At 46.2% G+C, this 20,413-nt stretch overlaps 1 protein-coding gene across 1 annotated transcript; it reads right to left on the bottom strand.

The window, feature by feature from the left end:
* Window positions 1-8,757: 8,757 nt before the first annotated feature.
* Window positions 8,758-15,651, bottom strand: GPX7 (glutathione peroxidase 7). The gene is made up of 3 exons (XM_061186588.1): window positions 15,349-15,651; window positions 10,821-11,082; window positions 8,758-9,363 (listed from the first exon to the last, which is right to left on the bottom strand). Exons 1-3 carry the CDS (start codon window positions 15,649-15,651, stop codon window positions 9,200-9,202), a joined length of 729 nt encoding a protein of 242 aa, XP_061042571.1. The 3' UTR covers window positions 8,758-9,199.
* Window positions 15,652-20,413: the final 4,762 nt, after the last annotated feature.

Below are 20,413 nucleotides of genomic sequence, written 5' to 3' on the forward strand. Positions count from 1 at the left end.
TCTCCCATCACACACTTATCAACAGAGAGGTCCTCTGAAGGCTTGACCTGAGCTGTTGAAGTAGCCCCAGTGGTTCTAGTCTGACCTCTAAAATCTGAACTCTCCATACTTCTCCAACTATATCTGCCTTTTCTCTCCTACAGGAAGCCTCTGTTTCAGCCAATCTGACCTGGGAAGGGAGCCTCCTCTCCCAAGTTTTTGCCTATGTGGTTCCCTTCTTTTGCTTATCTAAATCCTCTACACTCTCCAAGGTCCATCTTGAAGACTCCCCACCCCCGAAAGCACCATTCTTTATTGCAGCATCTGCTGTTCTGTCTATGTGTACCATTCATTGAACACTTCCATATGCCATCATCTCACTTAGGAACCACAGCTTCAGACTATGCGCTCCTCTAGGACAAAAGTTATACCTGCTCGGTGCTGGTTTCACCACACTTAGTCTAGGGCTGGTTCTCAAGCTGCTGCTTTGTGCCACCTTTGTTCTTTTGTGCGCTTTTGTGCAAATCAGAAAAAAGTGCCCCTTGGGACTTCCCTGGTGGTCCAGTGGGTAAGACTCCAAGCTCCCAATGCAGGGGGCACGGGTTCGATCCCTGGTCAGGGAACTAGATCCCGCATGCATGCCTCAACCATGAGCCTGCATGCTGCAAATAAGAAGGCTGCATGCCACAACTAAGAAGGCTGCATGCCACAACTATGAGCCTACATGCTGCAACTAAAAGATCCCACATGCTACAACAAACGATCCCACATGTGTCAACAAAGATCCCAAGTGCCTCAACTAAGACCCGGTGCAGCCTAAATAAATAAGTAAATATTTTTTTTTAAAACGTGTCCCTTCCTCTGGCTTTATATAGCTCTATGCCAAAGGCAAGGCTGGGTAAGTAGAGTTCAGGCTAGATTTCAACTCCTAATTCTCCTTTCTGCTGGCCACCTTCAAAATCTGCATAGCCATATAGGTTAAGGGAGGAGGAAGAACTAATAAATGAACAAAAGAATGGTTCTGATGAACATAGGGGCAGGACAGGAATAAAGACACAGATGTAGAGAATGGACTTGAGGACACGGGGAGGGGGAAGGGGAAGCTGGGACGCAGTGAGAGAGTGGCATGGACATATATACACTACCAAATGTAAAATAGATAGCTAGTGGGAAGCAGCTGCATGGCACAGGGAGATCAGCTCGGTGCTTTGTGACCACCTAGAGGGGTGGGATAGGAAGGGTGGGAGGGTGACGCAAGAGGGAGGGGATATGGGGACGTACGTATGCATATAGCTGATTCACTTTGTTATACAGCAGAAACTAACACACCATTGTAAAGCAATTATACTCCAATAAAGATGTTAAAAAGATAAAATAAAATAAATGAACGAATGATTCTGAATGGGTATTTTATATATAAAGATATTGAGCCTCAGAGAGGTTAAGTTCTCACCCAAGGACCCAGCCAGGAATGGCAGAAACTAGGATTTGTCCTGGGTTTGCCAGTCCCCAAAGTTCAAGGAAACAAACACTGCCTTTGTCTACCTCCTTCTTTGGTCTCAACATGAGTCCAGAACTTTATTTGTTATTAAGCATTTTTCATATTCACAGTTCTTTTTCAGTCTGAGATCAGCCACTTCTGCAATTTACTCCAAGACTGCTGCACCCTGGAGTGAATGGCCTTCTCCCAGAATCAAAATCTCCAACCCTAAACCCTCCCTGTCCCTGCTGGAGTGTTACCAGAGTCTAGGGAGCAGAGAACAGAGGGAGAGGCAGGGACTTTGGTAGTGGGTCAGCCTGGATTTCAATTGCTACTTGGCAATTGACTTGCTGGGAGACTTTAGACTTCTCACTTAGTTATATCTGTAAAATGGAAATCATAATACCTACCTTAAGAGATGAGATATAGGTTATGTGAGCACTCAGTAAAGGTTAGTTCTCCTTTTCCTTCCACTTTGCTGAGAGCAAGGATGGTGTCTCATGTTAGGTCCACACACAAGAAAACTGCAGCCTTTGTCTACAGAAGATTCTTGGTGACGTTTGTCAACCCCATGACTAGAATTGCTTTTTCTCTTGACCTGGTCAAGTCTGTTCCCCTCTCTGAGTCTCAATTTCCTATCTTTTAAGAGGGGACAGTAATACTTAAATAACTATAAGAAGAACTATCATTTACTGAATGTTTACTGTGTATCAGGTACTCCAGTGCTTTATGGGTGTATTTTTATTTAATCATCAAAATAGGCCTATGAGGTAAGTGCTATTAATATCCCAGATGTCCCAGAAGAGGACACTGAGGCACAGAGAGGTAAAGTCCATGAGTCACCCAGCTGCTAAGTGGTAGAACTGGGATATAAATTCTGCTTGGCGGTACTCTAGACCATGATTTCTCAGCCTACTGACATTTTAAGCCAGGTAATTCTTTGTTGTAGGGGACAGTCCTGGGTACTGTAGGATGTTTAGCAGCATCCCTGGCTTCTACCCTCTAGATGCCAGTAGTACCGATTACCCAGTTGTGACAACCAAAATGTCTCCAGACATTGCCAAATGTCCCCTGGTGAGCAAAATCACCCTTAGTTAAGAATCACTGCTCTAGACACTAGAGTCCTAGACAATGTTTTTCCCCTACAATATGACCGAACTAGGGAAACTTCTTTCCCCTGAAGGTTTCAGTAAAGGAAATCAGCTAGAGATAGGTGCTACACTAATGCTAATACTGTTTCACATTTGTTACAGCCCACTTCCACTTACAAAGGGCCTTTTCACACATTGTGTTTGTCTCCAGGGGAGACAGCACATAGACAGAAGTGTCTAGCACAGTGCCCAGCATTTATTAGGTGAAATCTTGGTTTCCTTTTATTGGCTAGATGAAGCAATGGAGGTTGAGGTAGATTAAGTGACTGTCCCAATGTTACACATCTAGTTAGGGGATATTGTCATTTGTTATGTTGATTAGTCTATTAACTATGTTCTCAGCTCTTTGACTTTAATCCTGAGTTTCTGCTTTCATTGGGAGTTACAAGGTGAATCAGAAGAGTTAGAATCTTTGTTTCCTAGAGTTGAAAGAATCCTAGAGGCTATGTAGTTCAACTTCCTACTGCATGGTATTCAACCCTGGATTAGTGTTGCCAGATAAGATGCAAGATGGCTGGTTAAATTTGAATGTCATACGAAAAACGAGTAATTTTTAAAATATAAGTTTTTCCCATGCAATCGTCACTAACACCAGGGATGATTGTGGCCCTGGGACCCCCTCTGGAGAATGACCAGCAGGGCACAATTGGTCATGTGCTCAGAGGGGAGCACTCATATTCCAAGAGATTAGAAGAAGGGGCCTTCTGACTGGGCTTTCCCATCTTTCTGAGATTGGTCACCCCTTCCACGGGAGGAATTGAGCCTTTTAGGGGGAGCCTAGCTGATGCAGGGGCTGAGACAGTCTCTAGGACACTTAGAAACAGACATAGATGATGACAATAAGGTAGTCAGTCAATATATGACTTTTGAACACCTACTATGGGCCAGGCATTTCTTATGTTCAAAGAATACAACAGAGATAAGGTGCACAGCAATATCAGGGAAAGGAAGAGAATTTCTGCCTCTGCAATGGGAGGAAGAAATGAGAGAGAATATAGCAAGCAGTTTGGTGCTGTAGCAACACCAAAGGTTAGAAATTGAGGAAGATGAGGCACAAGGACTTTTAATGACAGTTTAAAGAACCAAGCCTTTATTCCAAGGATAAGGGTTGGGGAGCACACTGAAGCAGAGAGGTGATATGCTCAGGTCTGCTTTTTGGAACATCATTCAGCTTGTGACATGAAGGATGGATTGAAGGAGGGAATTGGGGCCAAGGATATGAGCCAGAAAGATGATAAATCCTGAGTTAGGATAGTCGTAGCAGGAAAAAGGAGAGGAGAGAGATTTGGAAAATGTTAAGATATAGCGCAGAGATGGCTATTTGTCCCTGACCCCTGCAACATCTGTTCTCCCCTTCTTTTATGTTAATGGAACTCAATTTTCATATGGGCACATGGCCATACAGAGTAAAAACTTTATTTCTTAGTGAAAATAAATTATGTCTGGGTCATGCGGCTGATGACAACGTCCTAGGGATGCCAGAGCCATAAGCCCGGGCCCCTGACTAATTCATGGAGCAGGGTAAAGGTCCAATTTTTACATGGTATAGAAAAAACTTCTACTTTTTTTGAGACTGTGTTTACTTTGGGTTCTTGTAGCTGCCAAATCTCTATCCCGACACAAAGTGGTAAAGTCACAGGTAAGGGCTATGATGTAGGGACTGAAGGAGATGTGGGGAGAAGAGGAAGCTGCAGAGTTTTTTTTGTTATACCCAAGGCAGTGTTTCTTTCTTGAAATGTAGCCTATTGACCACCTGCAATGTAATCCCTCTGGGGCCCAGGAATCTATGCAAGAAGTTTGGTGATTTGTAGCGATCCAGGCCTCAGCAATTCCCTCCAGCAAACACCAGGCTGGCCCTGCTGGAGCTGGGAGGTTTCAGATCTACCTGCCTTCCACAGGTGTCTCCATGCTGACCAGTGCTCTGGGTAGCCCCAGAGCCATCTACTTCTCCTATCTGTAGTTCAGTGTCTGCCTCTGCACCAAGGGTTTATTTCTGACCTTCAGGTTTGGGACTGAAGACAGACTCTGTGATGCTAAGTCAAGTCACTAACATTTCTCACCTGGATCCCACAAGACCTTGAATGATCTGGCCCCTGCCTACCTCTCTGACCCTTCTCCCTATCACTTCGCTCCAAGCGGCACTGGCTCCATTCTATTGAGCATCTTCCCTCATTAGGGTCTTTGCTCCAGCCACTGCTTCCGTTTACAAACCCTCCCCTCTACTTCTTTGCCCTAACTCTTATTACAATTTCAGCTCTCAGCTTAAATGTCATTTCTCAGGAAAGCCTCCACTGAACTCCAGAATATGTCCAATGCCACGTTTATACATGCTCATGGTTCCTTGTACTTCTTCCTGGTGCTTATCATAATTGTAATTGTATAATAATTGGTGTAATTATTTGTTTAATGTTTGGCTTTCCCACTATTCTCTGAGCACCATGACAGCTGGGAACACGGGTGTTTTGCTCACTGATGTATCTCTAGAACCTAATGCAGAACTTGACACACAGGCAATGCTCAAGAAATATTTGTTGATGAATGAAAGTCCCTTCCAACCATAATTTTCCAGAGATTCCCCTCATAGTCACGCTCTCCTCCCTCCACACTCCAGCCCAGCTCAGAGAAATAAATAAGCAATTAGAATGGGTCCACCCTCTCTTTGAGGACCTGGGACCAGTTGGTAGTGAATGAGAATCATCTGAGGGTGACAAGAGAGCTCAACAAAAGACAGAGGCTATTATCGTATTGGCAGCCAGAAATGAGCCCTTCCCCAAACTCCTGACTGGTGGTCCCAGGCTTGCTAATCACCTCTAAACTAATAGCAGAGAGCTTAGTGATCGGTAATATGATTTAAGCAGACAACTAAAACATTGATTAATAATTAAGTGTTGGCAAATAGCTAAACTGCTAAGTGCTAAGACATAACCTAATAAATAAAATATTTGGCTTATAAGTAAAGTGTTAGAAGATAATTAAGGCATCAGTAGAAAATCAAATATTAACTATTCAAGTGTTAGATGATTACCGAGGGATTAATTTAAAACTAAGTTGTTAGCAGATATTGCTTAACCAATGACTGAGGTAACAGTTGATAACAACATAAAATGAGATTTTTCCTAGGAGGACTCTTGCACATTAGAGGGGACTTGGGAACAGCAGAAAGCTGACAAAGCCTAGGAATGAAGGTCTAATTTGGAGTGCAAAATCCTCAGCTGGACTCTAAACTGCTGGGGGCAACTGTTTGCTTGTCTTTGGTTTTCCAGATGGGGTCTAGGCAGGGACAGCATGGAGCCAGTGCCCAAAATGCTTCCCATATAATTAAATTTAATCTGCTAAGGGCCAAGCACTGTGCTGAGGAGAGAAAGGAAGGCAGTTGCTTAAACAATGAAATGTGGTGAGTGAGCGAGTGAGTGGTGTGTGGAAGGAAAGGCTTAGGGGGTTTGTGAAGGCTGGGGATAAGGGAGAGAGGGTGTGTCAGGGAGAGGTGATGAGTTTAGTTCTGGAAACACTGAATTGAGGTGTCTCTAGTCATGCCCAGTAGGCAAGTGGGTATGAGTCCAGCATAGATACAAGGTAGAGATTTAGGTATCATCAGGGTGTAGACGGTGGTCAAAACCATGAGAAAAAATGAGATGGTTGCGGAAGAGTATACGAAGTGAGAAAACGGACCCGCCTAGAAGCCTAAGGAAGACCAACAGGGAAGGAGTGGGCAGAGGAGGAAGAGTCATGGACAGACACTGAGAAGGAAGGAGCACTCAGAGAGATGGGGGAAAATCAAGAGAAGGCAGGGTCAGGGAAACTAAGAAGGGAAGAGAATGTGTCAGGGAGAAGAGTCGTACAATCAGCAATGTCAGAAGTGGCTGACAGGTCAAGTAGGGTGAGGTCAGAGAGATGTCCATTGAGAATGTGGTTCTGAGGTGTTCATCACAAAAATTTCTGTGATAGCTGGATTTCACTGTGTGTGTGTGTGTGTGTGTGCCTGCGCACACGCGGAAACGACCATGTGCAGAGCCAGAGGTTGGAGGAAGGTGTGTAAGGACAGGCTGGAGGCCACCACAGGGTGGTGTGTGGTCAGCCCACAGAAAGCCTTCATTTACTCTTGCAGCTTGTGGGAAGGATCATTAAAGGAGGCTTTGAGCACAGTTCAACCCTTTCATTGTCCAGTGGGAAAGTGGAAGACAGCAGAGAGGGAACAATTTGCTCAGTCTGTGAGTCAAGGGCACAGCCAAGACTTGAATCTGAGTTTCCTTCTTCTAGAAGAGTGACTTTGGGAGAAGTAGACATGAAATTCTCATTGGCCAATAAATTATCGATCAGTGACTCTGCTCATCACTTCTTTTCTATATTTATATAAAAGTGAAATACGTATTTTTACATACAAAATTCAAACATTACAAAAATACTTAACAAAGAAAGTGAATGACTCCTGTTATCCCGCCCCACGCCCTCACGGACAACCACCATTAACAGTTTGGTCTACATCCCTCCCTCCCTCCTTCCCTCCCTCTCTCTCTCACACTTAACATTGTAAATTTTTAATAAAAATATTATTCTTGTTTGTACTGGATGTTTTCTTGTGTGTGCATGTGTTCATTACAACTTGCCATTTTTTCACTTTTGGACAACTTTCTATGGTAGCGTAGAAATTAATTCATTCATTTGAATAACTGTATTAGTTATTATTATTTATATATGTTTTTTATTGTTATTTCCCTTTAAAAAAAGTTTATTTATTTTATTTATTTATTTTTGGCTGTGTTGGGTCTTCGTTGCTGTGCACAGGCTTTCTCTAGTTGCGGCGAGCGGGGGCTACTCTCCGTTGTGGTGCGCGGGCTTCTCATTGTGGTGGCTTCTCTTGTTGCGGAGCACAGGCTCTAGGTGCACAGGCTTCGGTAGTTGTGGCACGCGGGCTCAGCAGTTGTGGCTCACAGGCTCTGGACTGCAGGCTTAGTAGTTGTGGCGCACGGGCTTAGTTGCTCCGTGGCATGTGGGATCTTCCCGGACCAGGGCTCGAACCTGTGTCCCCTGCATTGGCAGGTAGATTCTTAACCACTGCGCCACCAGGGAAGCCCTGTATTAATTATTATCATTTGGATTTGTACCATAATTTGTTACCAAACCATACTGATGGACACAAGGATTGCATCGAATTTTCACCATTATGAACAATGTACACACATATTATTGTACACACATATTTGCACAGTTTGGGAGTCTTTTAAAAGGCGAAATGGTGGATCAAAGCATATAAACATTTTGTTTTAAAAGATATTGATGGGGCTTCCCTGGTGGCGCAGTGGTTGAGAATCTGCCTGCTAATGAAGGGGACGCGGGTTCGAGCCCTGGTCTGGGAAGATCCCACATGCCGCGGAGCAACTGGGCCCGTGAGCCACAACTACTGAGCCTGTGCGTCTGGAGCCTGTACTCCGCAACAAGAGAGGCCACGATAGCGAGAGGCCCGCGCACCGCGATGAAGAGTGGCCCCTGCTTGCCGCAACTAGAGAAAGCCCTCGCACAAAAACGGAGACCCAACACAGCCAAAAATAAAATAAATAAATAATAAATAAATTTTTAAAAAAACAAAACAAAAAAACAGCACAGGGAGTTTTCTTTAAAAAAAAAAAAAGATATTGACAAGTCATCCTCTAAAAACTTGTGCCAGTTTGTTGTCCCACCAACAGCTTATGCGAATGCCCATTTCCCCACATCCTCACCAATGACAGGTATTATCATTTAACAAAATCTTTCCAACTTGAATGAGGCTGAACATCTTTTCATATCCTCATTATCCGTCTCTATTTTTCTGTGAATTATCTGTTCTTGTCCTTTGCTTGTTTGCAATTGTAGTGTACTTTTGGTCAGTGAATTCTTATTGGGCAATAATGATAGGCTTGATTAAAAAAAGTCTGGGAAGACTTGGTACCAAACTGCTAACAGTGTTTACCTCCAGGGAGTGACCATATAGGAAATGAGGGGGACAGTTTCATTTTTATTTTATAACGTCTTATTTTACAATGAATTTGTATTACTTTGGTAATTGAAAAAAATACATAGGAAAACAATAACAACAACAACAACAACAAATGTTTGGCCTGGATTCTCATGGCTGGAAATTCATGTTGGGTTCAAGTTTTTATTGATCACAACTTATTTTTTGGTTCATATGCAAAAAACATTTATTGAACGCCTCCTAGTTAGCTGGCACTGCCCTAGGCATTTTCATAGGCCTTTCATCCTCATCCTCACAACAGCCCTGTGAGGTAGGAATTGGCCTCATTTTACAGAGTTCATAACAGGTAGGAGATTATTGCTTGTACCTCTATTTGCCACATGTTTTCATGGGCTAGAGGTTCTTATTGGTTGGTGAGTCATTGGTCAAGAGCTGTCATTGGTCAGGGGTTCTTACAGGTTGCTCTAAGATTCAAATAATCAAACTACTAGAATTTTCCCCAGACAGGAGTGATGGGGTAGGTGGGATAAGAGTGGAGGAAGGAGAGTCAGTAGTCTCTCCCTTGTAGCACCATTTGAGTTTGCTTTGGTCACTCGTGAACAGTGAGGGGAGGGGACAGTGGGAGAGGAGGGAAAGTAGTTATAAGTCTTCTCGCTTCTTCAAGATGAGCTTCCTCACAAGCGCTGTAATCTGAGGCCTTATCTCCTCCACCGACACGGTTGGGTCCCAAGCCCCTATCACCTTTCCATCTGGGGCCACTAGGTACTTCCAGAAGTTCCAGGTGGGCTCCTTTCCAGAAGTCTCTAGAGCAAAGGAAGAAGGAGAGCAAAGTGTGCTTCCCTGTGTCCCCTCTCCTGGAATTCCACTATTGGTGTCCATCCCTCCCTTGAAGTAGTGGTTCTATTAGTTAGAATGAACTGGAGAGCTTTTAAAAATCCTGATGCCCAGTCCATAACCCCATACCACTTAAGTAAGAATATCTGGGGGTGAGACTCAGGCATCAGTATTTTTCGAAAGCTTTCCAGGAGATTGCAATCTGGTGCCTAGGTTGAGAACTACTGCTTTACGATTCTGTGAAGTGCTGGGTAAGGCAATATCAAATCTTCCTTTATTAATGACCTCAAACTACTACACAGTCTATATCCTATTTTCTGATTAAATCTCAATGGTTTCCAAATGTTAGTCCACGGACTCTCTGCATCTGAATCATGGTGGTGGTGGTGGTGGAGGAGGGGGGCTTAATATAAACAGATTCTTGGGCTCTGCTTCAGTAGGTCTCAGGCTAATGCATTTTTAAGAGCTCCCCAGGTGCTTCTAAAGCACAGCCAGGTTTGATCTATAACTATGGGAACTGAGAAGGAACTAATAAAAACCACAAGGGAAAAAAACCAAATATTAGGATTGACCCACAAAGCAAAATTCAAATTGCCTCAGTAAGGGACCTTTTGTTTGCTACACTGTTGTTTGTTATTTACTCTTCCAGGTAAATGGATTGGCGGGGGGTGGTAGGGAGGGATATGAAGGCAACCAGAAGCATGGAATAGGAGGTGGGAGAACGCAAAAATCGAGCCCCCAAAGGAAGGGAAAGGCCTGAGAAAGGAAAGAGGACTTAATGACAAGCTTGGCTAATGATCCCATTTTGTGGTTCTGAGGCTTCTGCAGAAGGAATCTATTTCTCAAATATTAAGATCTGTTTGGTTTTTTTATGGCTGCACCACACAGCTTGCTCGGGATCTTAGTTTCCCAACCAGCGATTGAACCCAGGCCGGGTAGTGGAAGTGCCGAGTCCTAACTGCTGCACTGCCAGGGAATTCCCAAGATCTGGTATTTTAGCTCAGAAGGTTTCTCTCCTGTGGCCTACACACTTTGCCTCTGACTCAGGACAGGAGATACAGGCCAGCCTTCTCCAGGCATGTGGCGTCCCCTGCCTGCAGCTAAGTCCATAAGCTCAACTAATTCACACTGACTAAAATCTGAGGGTCCAGTCTCCTTCTAGGAGCCCCTGCAGATGGAAACAGGAGCCCAGAGAAGTCTGCAAGAGTGACTCTGAGGGAGAACTGCAAGGCAACAGGGGCGGAGATATTCTTAGGCAGGAATACTGCTCAGCTCATCCTCAAAGATTAGTGCTGGAACAGACCATCAACCCACCTGTGCGGGTCTAAGGGGCCCCAGGTCACCCAGCCAGCCAGTAGCTTCTGCTGCCCAGGGAGCCACAGCCTCAGCCAGCTGAGGGAAGGTGAGGGAAAGGCTCAGGACTCACGGATCAGGTACTTGAAGGCAGGGTGGGCACCAGTGCCGGTGACTGTGATCTTGCTAAACATGGGGAAAGAGACACTGTAGGTGCGGCGGGCAAAGCTCTCAATCTCCTTGTTGCTGTTGGGCTCCTGCTGGCCAAACTGGTTGCAGGGAAAGGCAAGCACGTTGAAGTGGTGAGGCCCCAGGTCCCGCTGTAGCTGTTGCAGGGCCTGGTAGTGCTGGTCTGTGAAGCCACACTCGCTAGCCACGTTCACCACCAGGGACACCTGGGTGGCAAAAGCAAAACCCAGACACATACACAAACCAGTGAAGAGGCACACACTTGTACATGGCCTGACATGCCCACGTATGTGATGCCCCCTCAACAATTAATGCTCTCTCTCATAAACATGCAGGGTCTTACAGACATGTGTGAAACACATACATAAACATTCATGAGAATAAGTACACAATACACATGAATGGGTATGCCTGTGCCCCACGACACAAAGATACATTAGCACACATCACACATGCCCACAAACACACAGAACACCATCACAGAGAGAGGCACACATACTGGTGAACTCACATCAGGAGGTGATACAGGAGAGAGAAAAGGCAGACCTGGGTTCAATTTCTGGCTCAGTCAACTAGCGCTCATCATTCTACACTGTAGTTGCCTATACATGTGTTGGTCTTCCTTCTAGAATGTGAACCCACTGAGGGCAGGAGCTATGTTCACTTCATTACTGGGCCTGACACATGGAAAAGTCTCAGAAAGTATGTGCTGAATGAATAAGTAAGTGTGCACATATATATGATCACCTGAATGGGTACATAGACAGGCATGGTTTTCTTGATACAAGGATCCCAAGAACCTCAGGGCAATCCCTTTTTGCCCCTCTCCCTCCAGCAAACAAATACCACTTTCTTCTATCACTAGACTAACCCTTAAATTTATGATTGCCTTATATTTATTTATTGCCGTTCGGTGATAAATATAAATCTGGCTGATGGAACTTGATTATATTACTGCAGTTACAATTTTGGCACCAATGCTATGTTTTTAGCTTCTAGTTATATATTATTAAAGGATTTAAATTGTCACCCTGTGTTTAGGTAGCCAAGCCCTATCTCTCTGGCCACTTTTTATTTTATTATTATTTTTTAAATTTTATTTATTTATTGATTGATTTTTGGCTGCGTTGGGTCTTTGTTGCTGTGCGTGGGCTTTCTCTAGTTGCGGCGAGCGGGGGCTACTCTTTGCTGCAGTGCATAGGCTTCTTATTGCTGTGGCTTCTCTTGTTGCGGAGCACGGGCTCTAGGCGCGCAGGCTTCAGTAGTTGCAGCATGCAGGCTCAGTAGTTGTGGCTCACAGGCTCTAGAGCGGAGGCTCAGTATTTGTGGCACACAGGCTTAGTTACTACACGGCATGTGGGATCTTCCCGGACCAGGGATCGAACCCGTGTCCCCTACATTGGCAGGCGGATTCTTAACCACTGCACCACCAGGGAAGTCCTGGCCACTTTTTAGAAGAGGCAGGATTATACCAGCTGGCTCCATAAAGAGGGCCACCTTCCAGGGGCAGCCTGGGGCACTGGACATGCTCTGGCACAGACTGCTGAGGCCGGATAGGGTTTCTCAACCTCAGCACTCCTGACACTTGGGGCTGGATAATCTTTGTTGTGAGGTGGCTGTCCTGTTCATTGTAGAATGTTTAGCAGTGTCCCTGGCCTCCACCCACTAGATGCCTAGTCTTAACAATCAAAAATGTCTCTAGACATTGCCGAATGTCTCCTGGGGAAAAAGATCGCCACCAGCTGAGAACCACTGAGCTAGGCGATGAGAACCACTGTGCTGTATCTCCCTCACCCATTCCTTGGGGCCACAGGTTGTTAGAACAACCTCCCCCATTTTGTCAGCATATGCCATATTGTGCCTGTGGTGGTGAGAAACCGGGACTCTTAGCTCCCTTCACTAGTCAGAGGTCTTCCTCTTTCTTCTCTACTGGATCCTTGGGCATTGAGAGCATTAAAGATTGTTTATTTCTAACCTACATCTTGTGTGTCTGCCCATACTTTTGGAAGGAGGGAAATCCTATTTCTATTTCCGTGCCTGAATCCAAAAAGCTTATCTTTAAAGTGACCAAAACACAGACAGATACACCTAAATACACACAGTAAATTTACATATACACATACAAGCACAGATGCAGACTCAGATGAGTACACAGAAGCAAGCAAACAAATAACCATTCACATACACACTACACTCAGGCCTATATGTACCTAACCTCACAGTGTAGGCAAGGGCATTCCTGAGTGTCACCCATTTATCTACACTCAACACTGGTCTAAATGACTGTCTTCCCAGTTAGCGTGAGGGCACAAACCATACAATTTTGCTCATGGCTATGTCTCCAGGGCTGGACCCAGTGGCAGGCATGTAGTGCCTATAAAGAAGCCAGTGTTTTTTGCTTCCAATTTTTTAAAAACCCATGGTAAAATACACATAATGAGCCAGTAGCTATTTGCAGGTGAATGAATGACCATATTGCCCAAGTGGCAAACCAAGCTTGGGTTAACACACAGTTTCATTTACAGGTTCCCTGGACTGACTGTTCCTGGTTTCCCTCTAAAGCTGGAAATAAGCTGGAAATTAAGACATGGGCTCTGGAACTGGACTGCCTGGGTTCAAATTCTAACTCTACCTCGTAGCAGGTGTGTGACTTCGTTTTTTTTTTTTTTCAGTTTCTTTCTGACTGATTTCTAGGCCTCTTGCTCCAATGCCTTTTAGGATTTACCAATGACCTAGAGGATGAAAACACTCAGAATTCTGGGACTACTTTCCAGGTAATTTTTCTCCAGGATTTCTGTTCCTCACATCCTGGATGCCTTATTACTTCTGAAAACAAATAGCCTTTGTTTTTGTCTTAGCACCTATTACTATTAGGAATTACATTGTTCATTTCTCCGTTCCTTGTTTATTGCCTCTCTCCTCTCCACCTCATATAAGCTCTGTTAAAGGGGAAACTTAGCTGTTTTGTTCACCGTTGTATCCCCAGGGCTGGCACAGTACTTAGTATACAGTAGGTGCTCAACAATAAATAATGAATTAATGAGTAGCAGAGCTGGTTAAGTGCTAAACCTGGGGCTCTCTGGTGAGCTGCACCAGAGGGAAGGGAAGGCCTGAATGGGAATGGGCCCTGCTCTTACTGGCCCTTTGCCCTGAGTCCTGGATGAGGTTCCTGCTGGGGCCCAACAAACAAACACAAGCACAGAGCACTCTACCAAGTGCTTCCACATTGTCACCTCATTTGAAACTCATAATACCTTGAGGGGGGGGCAATCAGGACAAGGACTACTATCCCCAGTATTCCCAGGATAATTGAGAATTCCAAGGCTTAGAGAGTACTTTCTTCACTAAGGATGGCCTTGCTCCTGGGAGAAGAATGCTGACAGCCATCTGTGTGTGTGTGTGTGTGTGTGTGTGTGTGTGTGTGTGGTCCGTCCAAATCTGGATGCTGGGCCTCCCTGTCCATTAGAAACCAACTCCCCACCCTTTCCACACCACAGCCTCAGGTCCACCTTGAGAAGTGAACTTGGAGGGCTCTTCATTACACACAGTGCAACATTTCAGTCTCTGAATGTAGCGTTCAAGGCCCCTCTTGGTCCCTCCCTACCCTCTTCAGCCTCATCTTTCACCCTCATGCTTTATACTCCTTCAAGCACAACTGCTTGAAGACCTCCCCACCCGCATCACCATTCTTGCTGTTTAGTTCTGAGTCTTGGCATTTGACAGTTCTCTTTGCCTGGAATGCTCTTCTTGGTCTTGCTAAAACTCAGTCTTGTTTCAAAGACTCACCCAGGCACACTTCCTCTCTCAAGTCCTCTCTGAGCTGAGATTCCCTCTCGGTAACGAGGTAGCAGTTACACTGGATGACACTTAAATCTCAGCCTGAGCTGCCAGCTTAAAAGTTTGCCTAGAGTAGGCCACGGATGGATAAGCGGTTCTCCTCCAGGCTCCGTGCTTTCTAGCGCTGTGTGACCTTCCCTCTCTGGGCCTTAGTGTACTACTCTCAAAAGGATGATCTGTGTAAGGTCCCCGTGCGTCTGAAATGATAACTCCCTCTGCACCGAGCTTTCATTTCCACAATGTTCTCACTGGACTTAATATCACCAGCTCCCTCTGTTCCGGACGTGGAAACTGGGAATGGGAGAGACAAAGGCCGTAGGATGCTAGGGTTACTTTTTAGGCGCGTGAGAGGCTGGCCCCGCTGCCCAAAATCGCTGGGAGGGAAATCGGCGCCAGCAGCGAGAGTTTCGGGTTTCACCGCGCGCCGGCCCATGCCACGTAGTCGAGGGACAGACCCGGCGCAGGATCCGGGGGCGCCGCGCCCGGGGGGATGCCTGGGTGGGGGTGGGGAGCCAGGGCACGGTGGCCGGGCGGCCAGAGCCCCTCGGAGCCACACCCGGCAGGGTCCCGGGCCGCCGGGCGCCCCCGTCAGGCCCCGGCTGGGCGGCGCCGAGGCCCGGCGGGCGGACACTCACCGAGCCGCGGTACTTCTCCAGAGACACCAACTTGCCCCGGATGTTGACGGCCTTGAAGTCGTAGAAGTCCTGCTCCCGCTGTGCGCAAGCCGCAGCCGCCAGGAGCAGCCACCCTGCCGCCAGTGCCGCCACCATGACTCGCTCCCGAGCAGGCGGCGTGGCAAGGGCAAAGGCAGGGCTGGGGTCACGGGCGCGGGGGGCGGGAGGAGGCGGCCCCGGCTCCAAGCGGCCAGCCGGGCAGGACGCGCCTCCTTCTTCTCCGCGGGCGGTGGACCGCCGGGCTCTGGACCTCAGTCTCCCCATCTGTACTGCGGGAGCGTTGGACTCCGCGCCCCTTCCCGGACCCTAGAGCCATGGTTTCAGGATTCTGCCCACTGAGACCGGAATTCGTTTCAATGAGGCCCCCTCTTGCTCCAGGATGCAGCGACTAGGTAGGGAAAGGGAGGTGGAAAACTGCATCTGGGAGCTCAGCTAGTTTTTAATTAGTGCAGTGCCCTTAGGCTGGTCGCTGCACCTCTCTGGGCCCCAGTTTCTCCATCTGTTGCCTTCCTGACGCCCTTAGACAGTACAGAATGAGAGTAATAGAAAAATGAATGTGAAACTTTTTGTCAGCTGAATGGTGCCTACGAACTTTAGGTGAATGAATGGACGTCCCCTGAAAGGGATGAGAGAGGAGAAGAGAAGAGAGAGGGCCTATTTCAGGTTGGGTTCCTGGGAAGCAGATTCTGAGATGGAGACTGCAGTGCAGGGTGTTTATGAGGGAGTGCCCTTGGGATCCACACCTGTGGAAGGGAGGGGGAGGGAACAGGAGTGGGCAGAAGTCCAGAGGTCCACGCAGGCCCAAGGACAGTCATGGCTGACCCCACAGGGGCTCTGGAACTAGAATGGCCCATCAGAGTTGTCCCCAGATGAGCTAAGATGACCAGACCGGGCCTCTAATATCCCTGCCTTCATCTTTTATGGGTTGTGGGGCCATCTGGGAAGGGCTATGACAGGAGCCAAGGGGGCCCTGTCCCTGGGGGGCTGACAGTTAAAGGCTCTTCACTGACAGCATTCCCAATAGCTGGTGTTACAAGTCTTCACTGATGGGGGATCTGGGCAGCACTTCACAGTGTCTCCCAAACTTGGAAAACCCTTATGGAGCCCCACTAAGTGCCAAGCACGGTGCTGGGTGCTGACGCTATACTAGTTCTCCAGGAGCTCACAGGCTGGCTTGAGAAAACTGGAGCTTTCATGTAATGCGGTACAGGCTAAGCACTTACACAGTCATTCAACAAACACTTCTTGAGCACCCATTCTACACCAGCTTCTGCTCTAGGTGTCCCTCATGCAGTGATGAACAAGACAGCATGGGGGAGACAGTTATCAAACCATTCATAAATAGCTCTAAAACTACTATTGTGGTAAGTGCCACCTAAACTAGCCTGGGGAGGGGGCACAAGGAGGGCTTTCCAGAGGAAAGAAGTTTTGAGGTGAGCTCTGAAGAATGAGTAGAAATTAGAAATTAGGGTAAAGCAAGTGCAAAGGTCCTGAGAGAGAAACATGGTGCATTGAGAAACAAAGACTAGTTTGGCTGGAGCAGAGAGAGCAAAGGGTGAGAAGAGAAAGGTGGAGAGGCAGCGCAGGGGTGAGGTCACACAGACCTGGCAGGCCACAGTGAAGATTATGGTCTTTAAGCCAAGAAATGAAACTTCTTTCCTTTTTTAAGCAGGGGAGAGGCAGTGAGTCCTATGTTGTAGAAAGATTCCTCTGGATGGTAAGGGGCAAGAGCAGATGTGCTCCACATGCTGGGACAGAGGAAGCTCTGGGGTTTTGTGGCCATTGCTAAACTAGCCGTCAGGAAAAGCCTCCTGGGGGTAGTAACACCAGAATCATGTCTTGAAAGAGGAATGGGAATTCTCCAGTTTGGGAAGGGGGAGGGGAAAGATGTCAGCTGAGGGAACAGTGTCTGTGAAGACACAAAGCCCAAGAGAAGTGCTTGGCTGTTGGCTGAGAAGGGGTTTGGGGTAGATGAGGCTGGAGGGATCATCAGGGGCCAGATGGAGAAGGGTCTTGAGAGCCAAGCCAAGGAGCTTGGACTTCACTCTCTAGACCAGCGGTCCTCAACCTTTTTGGCACCAGGGACTGGTTTCGTGGAAGACAATTTTTCCACGGACTGGGGGTGGGGTGGGGGATGGTTTCGGGATGATTCAAGTACATTACATTTATTGTGCACTTTATTTCTATTATTATTACATTGTAATATATAATGAAATAATTATACAACTCACCATAATGCAGAATCAGTGGGAACCCTGAGCTTGTTTTCACTTGCCACTCACTGATAGGGTTTTGATATGAGTCTGCAAGCAATTGATTTATTATAGTCTCTGTGCAGTCAAACCTCTCTGCTAATGTTAATCTGTATTTGCAGCCGCTCCCCAGTGCTGGCATCACTGCCTCAGCTCCACCTCAGATCATCAGGCATTAGATTCTCATAAGGAGCGCGCAACCTAGATCCTTCGCATGCTCAGTTCACAATAGGGTTCGAGCTCCTATGGGAATCTAATGCCACCGCTGATCTGATAGGAGGCGGAGCACGGGCGGTAATGCGAGGGATGGAGAGTGGCTGTAAATACAGATGAAGCTTCACTCACTCCATCGACGCTCGCTCACCTCCTGCTGTGCGGCCCGGTTCCTGACAGGCCACAGACTGGTACCGGTCCGTGGCCCGGGCCTTGGGGACCCCTGCTCTAGACTGTGGCAAGCAAAGATTTTGAAGCTGGGCACAAGATTATACAGTTAATAGGACTCAAACCCGGGACTTCAGATTCAGAACATGAGGTCTTTCGTACTACCAAGGCAACCTCTCTCTTCAGAAGCAGATAACATTATACGGAGAGGTGGAGAATAGGAAAAAGGGTACTCTAGGCAAGGGCCAAGGCAGAAATAAAGTACTTCTGCCCTTCATACTCCTTCCTCACGCCCTTCTTGTGGGAGTCTTGAGCCTCTGATGGGTCCTGTGGAATTAAATGGTCCCCTCTTCTCTGCTTTGCCCTTGTGAACCTTTTGGTCTCCGTTCCTTGGGTGTCCCAATAACCAGGAGTTCTCAAATTCTGCTCCACACAACTTGGAGTTTTGCAAGCTTGGCCAGGCTATTTCCTGTTAAAGTCCAGATAGGTAGGCATTTCTAGTAAGCAGAGGGGGAAAAAAAAATTATAATGAAATGTCTCTCACTTGTAAATTTCTCTCTGGGCTTTTCCCTCCTCCCTAATCATGCTTCAGAACCTAGCTCAGATATCATCCGCCTCTGCTAATACACATAATCATTCTCTCCTCTCTGTCGCCTTTGTACTTAGGACATTTTCCTGTTAGTGGGTTGATGATAATATTGTATAGTTGTCTGTTTCCATGGCTTACCTTCCCCATCAGACTGTGAGCTCCTTTGGGGCAGGCAGGATTGTACCTAAATCATCTTTGTGCTCCCTGGCACGTGCTAGCTACTCGGTAAATACTCATTTTTCTTAAACCTTCTGGTGACTTTTACTACTTGGCTATGTTGGAATCTAATATGAAATGTTGATTTTAGCCATCAGTGTATATTTTATCATTTTATTTTCAGTCCACTATGAATTTTTGGTGTTCCTGAAAGAGCACAGCTATTTCTAGGTGGTCCATCTATACAAACAGGAGACCTACAGGCACAGACAAATGCACACACAGTCTCCACTGAGCACCTGGAGGAGTAGAGGACTCAATTGTGGATCCCCCCATATTCCTCTTTCCCATAATAAGCTCAAACAAGCTTTTTATGGGTATTCAGAATACCTATTAATGTTTTGTTTGTTCAACAAATTGTTGAGCACCTACTATGTACAAGACACTAATTTAAGGGCCAGGAATATAGTAGTTAATAAAACAGACAAAACATTCTTGAAGTTACATTCTAGTGGGGACAGGAAAGGATAATAACTAAAATTTATAATATGGAACATATAGTACATTAGATGGTGATAAGCAAGAGAGAGGGATAGAGAATGTGGTGGTGGGGTGGGAAGGGATTGCAACTTTAATTCAAGGGATCAGGGATCCTCACTGGGAAAGTGGCATTTGAGCAAAGATCAAAGAAAGAGAGCAAACAATGGGGAAAACTGGAAGAAAATTAACATGCCAGGTAGAGGAAACAAGTAAAAGGCCCTGAGACAGGAAGTGATGTGTTTGGAGAACAGCAAGGAGGCTAGTGTAGCTGCAGTGGAGTGAGGGAGGGGAACCGTAGCAGATGAGGTTAGAGAGGTAATGGGATGGGAGTGGGGGCAGAGACTTACAAGGCATTTTAAAGACATAGGCTTGGAATCTGAGTGAGGTGGGAAGCCACTGAAGAGTTTTAAGCAGGGGAATGACATTTCTATTTTAACAGAATCACTCTGACTGCAGTATTGAAATAAGGAGACCAGTCAGAAGGCTATTGCAATCATCCACGTGGGGGAGCATGGAGGCTTAGATCAAAATGATGGCAGTGGAAGTGGTGGGATGTAGTCAGATTCTGAATGTATTGTGAAAGTAGAGGCAAAAGGATTTCCTGATAGGTTGGATGTAGGGTATGAGAGAAACAGAAGAGTCATGGATCATTTCAAAGTTTTTGGTCAGAGCGACTGGAAGGATGAAGTTGCCATTAATTGAGATGAAGACACCATCTTCATTCAGCAGGGACAACTGGTTTGCAATGGGACATCAGGAGTTCAGTTTTGGACATGTTAAGTTTGAGTTGCCTATTAGCAGTGCTTTGCTGGTAAATGTTTAACAACTGTCTCCCTAGGGGAAAAAAGGTGTGTGTGTGTGTGTGTGTGTGCGCGTGCGCGTGCGTGTGTGTACCCATAGAAGTTTATTATAAAGTTTACTCATCTAAATGATGCATAGCAAATAATTCACAAATAATAATAAAATATACAATACTCCTTACTGTGAATCCCACATGGCCAATTTATTCTCATAGAATGCTTTAATCGATTTTTGCCAAACTTGTATTGGCAGCCAACTAATGGCTGCAACTGCTGAACAAGGATAGTTCTAGGATGAATGTTTGTTG

This window comes from Eubalaena glacialis, chromosome 3 (genome assembly GCF_028564815.1).
Source record: "Eubalaena glacialis isolate mEubGla1 chromosome 3, mEubGla1.1.hap2.+ XY, whole genome shotgun sequence".
Taxonomy (NCBI): domain Eukaryota; kingdom Metazoa; phylum Chordata; class Mammalia; order Artiodactyla; family Balaenidae; genus Eubalaena; species Eubalaena glacialis.

Coding starts and splice junctions, on each gene's coding strand:
- GPX7 (XM_061186588.1), bottom strand. CDS start 15,651: ATGGGGAGACTGAGGTCCAGAGCCCGGCGGTCCACCGCCCGCGGAGAA. Junction 11,083..15,348: donor TGGAGAAGTACCGCGGCTCG/GTGAGTGTCCGC, acceptor TTTGCCACCCAG/GTGTCCCTGGTGGTGAACGT. Junction 9,364..10,820: donor TGCCTTCAAGTACCTGATCC/GTGAGTCCTGAG, acceptor CCTTTGCTCTAG/AGACTTCTGGAAAGGAGCCC.